The following is a 10,605-nucleotide window of genomic DNA, read 5'->3' as shown; positions in this document are numbered from 1 at the left end:
CCTGGTTTCCATGATCTCAAAATTGGTAATTTTGTAAATTCCACCTTCTTCTAGTTCAACCCATTTCAAAATTGAAGATCCTTTTTGCTCTTCTAACAAGTGCTCAAATTCCACCTTCAGTATTCTTGATTGTTTTGCCATTTTGTTCGCTTTTTTTATTAATTAGGATTTTCTTAAACTGTTTTTATTTTTAAATCGAGGCTAAAAATAAAAGATGGCTGAAACTAAAATGTCTAAGGTTTACTACAGTCCGAGAGGGTATTGGAAGGGTGTTTCTGCGATAGACAAGCTGGCAAAAGAGGTTGGAGTGACGAAAAAAAAAGCTAGAAATTTTTTGAAAAAGCAGACTCAGTGGCAAATTTACCTACCACCTCCAAAGTACATTCCCAGAGCAAAATTTAACGTAAGTGTACCTAATGAAGTTCATCAAGCCGATTTGTTGTTGCTCCCTCACGACAGAAAGAGAAAAGGAAAAAAGCTTTACAAGTACGCGTTGACTGTGGTGGATGTCGCGAGCAGATACAAGGAAGCTGAGCCTCTGAGCTTGAAGGAATCTGGGGAGGTGGCTAAGGCATTTGAAAAAATTTACTCTCGAGTTTTAAAGTGGCCGAAGCTTCTGCAGGTCGATCCTGGAAGAGAATTCATGGGCAAAGTGAACGAAGTGATGAAAAAGCACAAAGTCGATATCAGAAGAGGGTTGCCTGGTCAACATAGAGCTCAGGCAATTGTTGAAAGATTCAACAGAACTTTGGCTGAAAGACTGTTTGGCTATCAGTACTAGCAGGAAATACTGATGGAAGCTCGTGGTCAGAAAAATGTGAGGTCTACCGAGTGGGTGGGTAGGCTTCCGGATGTGATCAGAGCTTTGAACAGCGAAGAGACTCGGCTGATAGGAATGAAACCGGTTGATGCTATCAAGAAGAAAAAGATTGAAACGATGTCTTCAGCTCCACAGAAGTTGAAAATGAGATTAAAATTCCAGGTAACGTGAGATTGAGGTATTTGTACGCTCCCGGAGAGTTGGAGGGAGGTGAGAGAAGACGCGCAACCGATCCCATTTGGTCTCTGGAAACTTACACGGTTGATAGTATCGTGAGGACTCCGGGTGATCCAATTTTGTACTATTTGAGTAAAGGTGCACCAAAAAGAGCGTTTGTTAGACAGGAGCTTATGATAGTACCCGAGGGTACACAGTTGCCACCCGACAGAGTTTTGAAGTAAAATTTCTTATTCAAGTTTTTCAACACAGTAACCGTGTGCATGTGTGTGAATTTTGTCCTCAAGTATGATTCGTTTGTCATCTTTGGAATCGAGCGCGACTTTGTTAACGGTTTCAGTGTACACCTCGTGCTTGTAACTCCTAATCACATTCATCGTTCTCGTCTGAGGTTTCTCATCGAAGAGACAGCGTTTGTAGTCGTCGAAGGTAATCTTTCTTTCGACGACCGCTTTCTTTACTCCTTTGCCCTCTTTTCCTCGTTTCCCTCGTGCATTCTGAAAGAGTACAACTTTGCTCTCAGTCCAACAAATTCCACTATCTGCTTTCCTCCGGCTTCGTCCTTGAACATGCCGGGAACTTTTTTGTTCTTTCCAGTCGGAATTCCCGACTGATGATCAGCTGGGTAGTTGGAAGTGTCAAAGTAGCTGTCCACGTCTAGTGCGATATCCTCGTAAAAATCTTCGGTCTCGATTTCATAAAGTAGCGAGTCCGTGTCGTGAAGACAGAGCTTCGCTTTGTTTCCGTACTTTTCTTGATGTAATTGTAGTGAAAGTCGTACATCTTCGTCTTTGCAATATCCAGGATGCTCATTCCGAGATATATCGGCTTGTTAAAGTACAGTCTGATTTTCTTCATGTGAATCGCTACAAGATTTTCATCAAAGATTGTGCATCGCTCGTAGTTGGGTTTCGCGGCTAATTTGATAGCTTTGTGTTCCGAATTCACAAGATGGACATTGACGCGATTTCTGACGTTTTCCAGCGTTTTTCCAAAGGCAGCGTTGTTCATCAGTTTGAAAAAATCCTTTTCAAACTCCGAGTTTGCATTTTTGCGAAGTCTGGTATTCTTCTCGATGTACGGTTTCATGAAGGGTTCCTCTCGGTATTTTATCCCTTGGTGAACCTTGATCAGTTTGAGTCCAAGCTCCAAGCACTGCTTCAGAGCCACGTGGTGGATAACGTACTTTTCCTTGTCGTTCAGATTCGGAATTAGTTTTTCCACTTTGTTCACGATCAGTCTTTCTGGAGCTAGGGAAAGTCGTTGTGAAGGTCGTGCAGCTCTTTGGAATATTCCAGATCCACTTCAAGAGTGCACGGGATTTCGCGCCAATTGTCTAGCTCTTTTGTCGACATCCACTGAAGTCACCGACCGGAAGCGGTTGACTCATGGCCCATCCGTATAGGTTGTTCGCGTCGATGTATACGATGTGCTTGGTGGGCTCGCTCGGATCGTAATCGTCACCCATGTACTTGTTGTTGGCTTTGGCATATCTGGTAGATATCGTGGAAACCCCACCCCTCTTGTTCTTTTCGAAAAACAAAGCCTTATCGTATTCCGTGAGGAGTTCGAGACGTTTGGACGTCGTTTTTAGCATGCCATCGTAGGTTAATCCGGGAGCCGTGTAGTACCAGCAAGGATCCAGTTCGTAGTTTTCCAGACTGGTTTTTCTGAAATTTTCGAACACGTCGGCTAAAAGGAGAACGTCCGACTTGAGATACAAATCGTGGTACTCCCTCATGGTTTTCATTCCAAAAGTATCCCACACCTTTTGAGCGTGTTCATAATCCTCATCGGAAATGTGTTCTTCGTTGAGTTTGGAGTAGAAGGCGTCTTTGGGTGGAAGACTAGTCTCCTGGAGTTTTTCCAAAGAGTTGACGTGATCGTACGGATACACCCCTTTTCTCATGAGCAGCTGAAGTTGTTCATCCTGATAAAATTTTGGTAATTCAGAAAACTCATCCAAATTTTCGACGAGTTTGCCAAGTCCAGCAGCCATAAATTTGAAGCTGTCGATAAATCTGAGATCACGCTTGACATCGACTTCTTTTCCTTCCTTATTGGTAAAGGTGTCAACCAATATCTTCTTGGTGAATGAGATGTACTTCTCTTCGTTGGAAGGAATACAGTCGATCTCTCCCTCAGTCTTGGCAAGATTCTTGATGAACAGATGAGCGTCATATCCGGCTAGATTATGGAAAATCACGGGAAAGAACTTTGGGTTCCTGTAAGCAAGATTGCACTGATTGTGAGCAGCTCCTCTAAAGGTTCCCTTATAGTGACAGTGGTCTCTGACGTTGTAATTATCTTTATCATCGGGAGTCAGTGGATCCTTACAGATGTGGCAGTGGGTGGATTTTTTGAAGATCTCTCGCTCTTGCTCCCCAAAGATCATCTTCTTTTGGAACTTGAATTGTTGATGGATCTCTTTGATGTTTTGCTCTAGAGTTTCCACAAAAATCTGAGCCACATCTTGGTCCTCGGATTCCTTGGTGAACTTCACTGGTTCTTGAGTGTACACCGAGTCATCAAAACACTTGATATAGTAGCAAAAGCCCGAAGGTTCGTGCTTTTGGTATTTCGTCGTCTTCTGAGAAACTTCCGGTTGACAGGTTTGTATCGGTGTCGTAAAGGATTCAAAGTCGGCGTACACGACAAAGGAGACGTTCTGAGACTTGAAATGATGTTTAAAATAAATACTGAAATGGATCCTTCTCTGGATCAGGCATTTCAATTTTCACGGTTTCAGTATTTTGACATAGCTCTTTATGTTTCACCAATTTTTGTTTGGAGATGTAGGACGTGAGACATCGCATACAATAATATCTAGCATGACCATTGTTACTCTCTCGTGACGCCATTAGTCTGCTCATACTCTTGATGACGCAGTAATGTTGGGTGTCATGACCATCCTTATTTTTGCCCGAAATTAAAAGAAGATTAACTTCGTGTTTTCGATTGCTAGCACCTACTCTCAGCGGGTAGACTTTATTTTTGTACAACCTCTCGGATGAATTTTTTTCGACGTATCCCAAGACATTGACGGAAATTGTAGGATTGTTCCTTTCAAACTTGGCAATATCTTTAAGGGAGGTTGGAAAGGGGATGTCTTCCCAATTGAGCTCTTTGGATTTTGCTTTTAGTTTTTTGTCTACCCGATTTGGATTATCGTAAACTGGATTGATGCCTCGAGTGATAGAATACTTGAAGCATTGGTCGTCATGATTTCTGAGATTGATGATCGCTTTCTTTTTGGCTATATCTTTTGGAGTCGGAATGTATGACGAACCACTCATCGGTTTGTATGTAACTGTGTGAACGCTCAAGTCTACGATCGATTTGAATACCCATCCGCTTCCGCAGTTTTGAAATGACGCAATGTTTTCCAAAATTCTTTCAGACCACCTATTGTATAATTCATCAAGATCAGTCGGTTCCAGATTAACATCCGTAGTGGAGGTAAATAAGGCTTCTTTGGTCATATGTTTCCCCGTTTGGAGATTCGGCTTTTCCATCATGCAGCTAAGAACTAGCACAACCCTTGTTTGACGATGGTTGGTTAAAAGGTTCACAAAAGGTTGTTTAGTTGCTGCTAAAAATGTGTTTGGTACATAGCCAGCTCGTCCATCGATTTTGTACCGAGTCGTAAAATGATTGTGCGCGGATTCAAATTCTTGAATTTCGAATGGTTTTTCCTTCTGTTTGTAAAGCTTTGCAATCTTTCGTTGAAATCTGGTTCGTCTGGGAGGTGGTTTGGGGGTATCCAAGAATGTCCAATCTTGCGTTGGCTTTATTTCTATCTGGGGTGGAACGGGGGTGGTGGTATACGGCGTTGGTTCAAGAATGGGTACATCGATATTTGGTATCGGAGCATCCAGCGGATCTAAGACATAGTTTTCTTGAAGAAATTTTATCAGATCGGTTTTGCTGGTGCGTCTCCAATCTCCTTGCAGGCCAGCATTTTTCGCAATGACTCGTAGACCCTTTACCGTATATTCTCTCTTGATTTTTTAAAACGCTCCCATTCAGCGTTCGATGAAAATTTTAGTATTCTTCTCATCTTCTTTTATTATATACAATATTTTTTATTTTCTTAAACCCTTTTTTTTTTTTTATTATGAAAAAAATCAATATCGCGAGGATTTTATTTTTCATAATATTTTTTGAAGCCATATAATACTTCTCTATTTTTCCGGTAATAAGCCGAACTATATTTTTTACCCTTATTTGTCGGAATTCCCAACTCTTTACATAGACCGACATTATATCGATTCTGCAATGTTACGGGTTTGTAAAATTTGTTTGGATTTTTTTGACTAAGTTGAACCCACTGGTTGTTGTAAAATACGAACAATCGGTTATTTTCTACTTTTGATTCGAGAGTTATTTCTTTTTTAACGTTGTAATGATTTTTGAATGATTCCATTTTTTTATTATATTTATTTTTTTATATTTTTTTTTTTTAAATGAATAAAATGAAGAGGTAAAAAAAATGCAGGGGAATTTTTTCCTCCTGCATTTTTTTTTTTTTTTGGATAAGTTAAAATACAGGGGAAATTTTTTTGTGTAATTTGGATTGGGGTGAATTAAAAATACAAGGATGTTTTTCTGTGTACACAGCATTTCTGTGATTTTACTGTGTATTTGGTGGTTGAGTTGATTTACACGGGAAAAGACAGGTTTTTGTGATTTTACTGTGTATTTGGTGGTTGAGTCGATTTACACGGCAGTTACACAGGTTTTTGTGATTTTTACTGTGTATTTGATGGTTGGAGGAGATTTTATACGGGAAATGACAGTAAATGTGTTAGTATTTGGTGGTTGAGTCGATTTACACGGGAAAAGACAGGTTTTTGTGATTTTACTGTGTATTTGATGGTTGGGGGAGATTTTATACGGGAATAGACAGTAAATGTGTTAGAACTGGCAAAAAATCAACTACTTGACGCCATGATAGTAGGATCTATTAGTCGTTTTATATACAATGTACAGTATATACCGTATTTTCATAATACCAATATTTGTCATTATATATAATGAGTAATATTTAGCAACGTAAATGTGCAGTTCATATGCACAAATGAATACATATAACATGTCACATAGGAGGTCATACGTGTTGACCTTCATCTATTGTATTTGTTCATCTGTGTATGGAGAGGAGAAACGCCATTAAAATTCCTCAGGGCGTAGTTCAGTGAACTCATCGGATTGCTATTCCAAGTACTTTGATAATACGGATAATATGTATTAATGGGTCGAGGCGATTGCATTGAAAAACCTAATAAATTATTCATAACAGTTACGTAATCAATCGATAGTGCGGACACTTTTCATTTGCAAACCACCAAAATTCGTGATCTTTTAGCGTTGGAAAAGAAACCACGTGAATAGAGTGCCTTCTCAAGAATATCTACTCTTTGGTGTCAACCTGATATATCAGCAACAAAAACTGATCTCAATTTTTGCTATTATAAACTTACTTTGAATTTCAACTTGAGAGCAAGAACTCAATTGGTGAGTGGTGAGGTTAATATTCAGTGGATCATCTGTCATGAATTTGACTTGGTTAATCAGAAGCGTTTGAAATACAATACCAAGCAGGATGGTATTATCCATAGGCGTAGATCCCGAAGAATGTGTGTGTGTGGGGGGATCCCCCAATATTTTGATAGGGGCAATTTTTACGCCTGTATTTGGGTTTCTGACTAAAGTAACCTCATATTTTGCCATTTTAGCCTAAAGTGACCATTTTTGCGCGCTTCGCGCGAATTTATTCAATTTTGGAAGCATATTTTACCAGTTTAGCTTCAAAATACCAATATTTTCCGTACGCATTTGCACCATAAACTTATTCTGTCAACAAAGGTGCTGCATTTTCTATACTTCTATATATGGACGTTGACCATTCTAACTGTTGTAACTCTTTCACAACAAATTCCAGTTCGGTGGACAAGCTTGCCATTTACCTTTTTGGCCCGGGCTTTTTTTATTTGTCCAGGATTGGTCTAGCAAGGAGAAAACTGCATCAGAATGTTCCTTTGGCTCTTAATAATAATAATATAATAATAAAACAGCATTTATATAGCGCATTGTGAATCGCAGATTCCTCAATGCGCTTTACAGTAAAAACGAATTAATCACAGAATAATAATACATCGAGATATAATGAAATCAGTATAAAAATTAAAAAGCCTTAAAAATACTACACCTATACATTAACAAGCAGAATAAAATATATCTTTTAAAAAGCCAGACCAGCTGCGAATACAATTATTAATTACAGAATTAAATAGCATATTTACTAGTACAGAATTGCACAACATGATAAAATAGCACAACATGATAAAATAGCACAACATTCATAAATAACAAAATAAATACATTTCAGAAAAATAGACGGCAAGACTGAGTGCACCCAGCCACTTCCCACATGGAGAAGCGACTGCGTGCAGACACATCACGAGAGATGTGAGATCCACCGACCTAACTCAAAAAGGGCAGGTCAATGCACCTCACATGGAACAAAAGCAGAAAACTAAATATAAAAATAACAAAGCATTACTATCATTCAGCCAATAATAATAATAATAATAATAATAATAATAATAATAATAATAATAATAATAATAATAATAATAATAATAATAATAATAATAATCAATACAGTACAAATAAATAGATGGCCAGACTGAGTGCACCCAGCCCCTTCCCAACCAGGAAGTGACTGCGTGCACACAGACCAAAACAATGTGAGACCCACTGACATGGCTCATGGGAGCCAGTCAGTGCACCTCACATGGAGCGAGAGCCAGAAACAAAGTATAGTTCAATACAAACCAGGAATACATCATTTCAACAAGCATAAATAAATACAGTACACACAATTAATAATCACATACATGTCCAGACTGAGTGCACCCAGCCCCTTCCCAACCAGGAAGTGACTGTGTGCACACAGACCAAAACAACAATGTGAGGTCCACTGACATGGCTCCGGGGAGCCAGTCAGTGCATCTCACATCAATACAAATCAAGCAACATATTGTACCATGGATAATAATGATGAAAAATAACACTGTCATAAATAAATACAGTATATACAATAATAATAATCAAATCGAGTAGGTGGCCAGACCGAGTGCACCCAGCCCCTTCCCAACCAGGAAGCGACTGCGTGCACACAGACCAAAACAATGTGAGACCCACTGACATAGCTCCAGGGAGCCAGTCAGTGCACCTCACGTTGAGCAGGGGCCAAAACAAAGTATAATTCAATACAAATCAAGCAACATATTATAGCAAGGATAATGATGATGAAAAAATAACACTGTCATAAATAAATACTCTTCTGAATATGTACTGGTTCTCAGTTAAATGTGTCTTTTGTGGTGTCTTGAATTATATTCAAAATCATTCTACAGCAGACTTTTCTTGAATGTATAGAAGTATGATGGTTCTTAACACCGTTCTTGAACTCTGGGATGATAAGACTTACATTCCAGGCTTCTTGTATATTATCCTGTTCCCAAGCAGTATCTATTTTTTTGAACAAGAGTTGCACTATCACCTGCTTTGAACATTGGATCAGATATCTTATCCTTTCCAGATCACAGACGTTGTTTTCAGTGTTCGTACTGCTGCTCCCTTCTCTTCTATTTGAAAAAGGTTGGCTTTGTGGAAGCTAGGGCTATTTTATTTATGCCATGTTGTCTTTATTATTATTTGGTTTGACATACTTCTTTTCGCCCAGTTTTCTAACTCTATTATATAGCTCGCGGCTATTTTCTTAACACGGGCTTCCTGTATGTCTGCAAATAAATAAACAATAACTGCAAAAAGCAAATTACACAAAATAGCGTAATAAATGGTATTGAGTTAGTGACTCTACTGTTTAAGAAGAAGAAGAAGAAGAAGAAGAAGAAGAAGAAAAAGAAAGAAAGAAAGAAAGAAGAAGAAGAAGAAGATGCCACAGTAATGTGTTTTACCAAACACGAATATCTATGCCCGTGACCACACCTAACCCCTTCCCCTATTCACCAACGAAAACTTGGTGAGCACCATGTGAAAGCACTTGTTTTTTAAAAAGAAAGCTTAAAAGCTTTCATTTGATATACATGTAATGCTCATAACACTGGACTGGTCCACACTCTCTCTAATACCCTACCAAGCCTTCACTCTCTATTATACCCCCATCAGACCATCTCTCTCTAAACACCACCAGACTGGACCACACTCTCTCTTATACCCCATCAGCCCCTCACTCCCTCTTATACTCCACCAGACCATCACTCTCTCTGAAACACCACAAGACTGGACCACACTCTCTCTAATACCCCACCGGACCTTCACGCTCTCTAATACCTACCAGACCCTCACTCTCTCTTATACTCCATCAAACACTCACTCGCTCTAAAACATCACCAGACTGACCCATACTCTCTCTAATACCCCACCTAGCTTTCACTCTCTCTTATACTCCATCAGACACTCACTCGCTCTAAAACACTTAACTATTAAAGTTAAGCCCCGTAAGAGGGCAGGGCCTCAAGAACGAGGGAGATTATGGGGTAAAAAGATGACGGACTGTCGGTAACTTAAGGTTACTCCTTGCTTTCTTGATTTGCGGGGCCATAATATATTAGAACTCCATTAGTTGCAAGTCCTCACTATGGGAGTTTCCGGACTTGCATCCTTGATATTTGTTGTTGATACTGGGCCCCCAGCCCGAAGGGCTTAAAAACATCAAGGCCGTATTCCCGGCAGGACCGAAGCCGGAAACTCCCATAGTGAGGACTTGCATCTAATGGCCCCGAAATTCAAATAAGAATAGTTTGCTCCGTGCATTACATCTAGGATGTCTAATTGAATAGGTAATGGGGTAAAAGGGTATAACCTTTAACAATTTGCTTATACTATTAAAGCTCGAGAACTATACGTCGCAGATACTAAACGATGCTCTTTCTGAATCGTTATTGCAAGAGGAATACTTCTGTGTGGTTTAAACAACATTTATCCAAAATGCGCGTTGAACCATATTGACACTGACCTATTTGTCGATCTAATCTATGTAATGATACATACTAGGTGGTGCAATTCTAGACCATTTTGGTTCAAATCGGAGCATTTTTCGGATCACTGTGGAGCCACAAATTTTGTCCATTTTGCTTATAACCGACCATACGTCGCAGATACGCTAAGCAATACCTCTTCTGACCCTGTATGACCTTTTAGGGCCATAACTCTTTTTGGAAGAGAACTCTCCTTCCCCTATTCACCAACGAAAACTTGGTGAGCACCATGTGAAAGCACTTGTTTTAAGCTTTCATTTGATATACATGTAATGCTAATAACACTGGACTGGTCCACACTCTCTCTAATACCCTACCAAGCCTTCACTCTCTATTATACCCCCATCAGACCATCACTCTCTCTAAAACACCACCAGACTGGACCACACTCTCTCTTATACCCCATCAGCCCCTCACTCCCTCTTATACTCCACCAGACCATCACTCTCTCTGAAACACCACAAGACTGGACCACACTCTCTCTAATACCCCAACGGACCTTCACGCTCTCTAATACCTACCAGACCCTCACTCTCT

General features: G+C 39.7%; 1 protein-coding gene across 1 annotated transcript; it reads right to left on the bottom strand.

Annotated features, from left to right (window-relative positions):
- Window positions 1–2,333: 2,333 nt before the first annotated feature.
- LOC140139715 (uncharacterized) lies at window positions 2,334–4,512 on the bottom strand. Its single transcript, XM_072161418.1, has 2 exons — window positions 3,970–4,512; window positions 2,334–3,671 (listed from the first exon to the last, which is right to left on the bottom strand). The coding sequence occupies exons 1-2, from the start codon at window positions 4,510–4,512 to the stop codon at window positions 2,334–2,336; spliced, it is 1,881 nt and encodes a 626-aa protein (XP_072017519.1).
- Between the last annotated feature and the right edge of the window lie 6,093 nt (window positions 4,513–10,605).

The sequence above is a fragment of the Amphiura filiformis genome, chromosome 18 (assembly GCF_039555335.1).
Source record: "Amphiura filiformis chromosome 18, Afil_fr2py, whole genome shotgun sequence".
Taxonomy (NCBI): Eukaryota; Metazoa; Echinodermata; class Ophiuroidea; order Amphilepidida; family Amphiuridae; genus Amphiura; species Amphiura filiformis.
This window is presented reverse-complemented; position numbering and strand designations above follow the sequence as displayed.

Excerpts from the sequence above, each read along its gene's own strand:
- LOC140139715 (XM_072161418.1), bottom strand. The coding sequence starts at position 4,512 with ATGGAAAAGCCGAATCTCCAAACGGGGAAACATATGACCAAAGAAGCC. Across the intron at positions 3,672-3,969 it reads ATAAAGTCTACCCGCTGAGA|TCTCAGAACGTCTCCTTTGT; the intron begins GTAGGTGCTAGC and ends CATCATTTCAAG.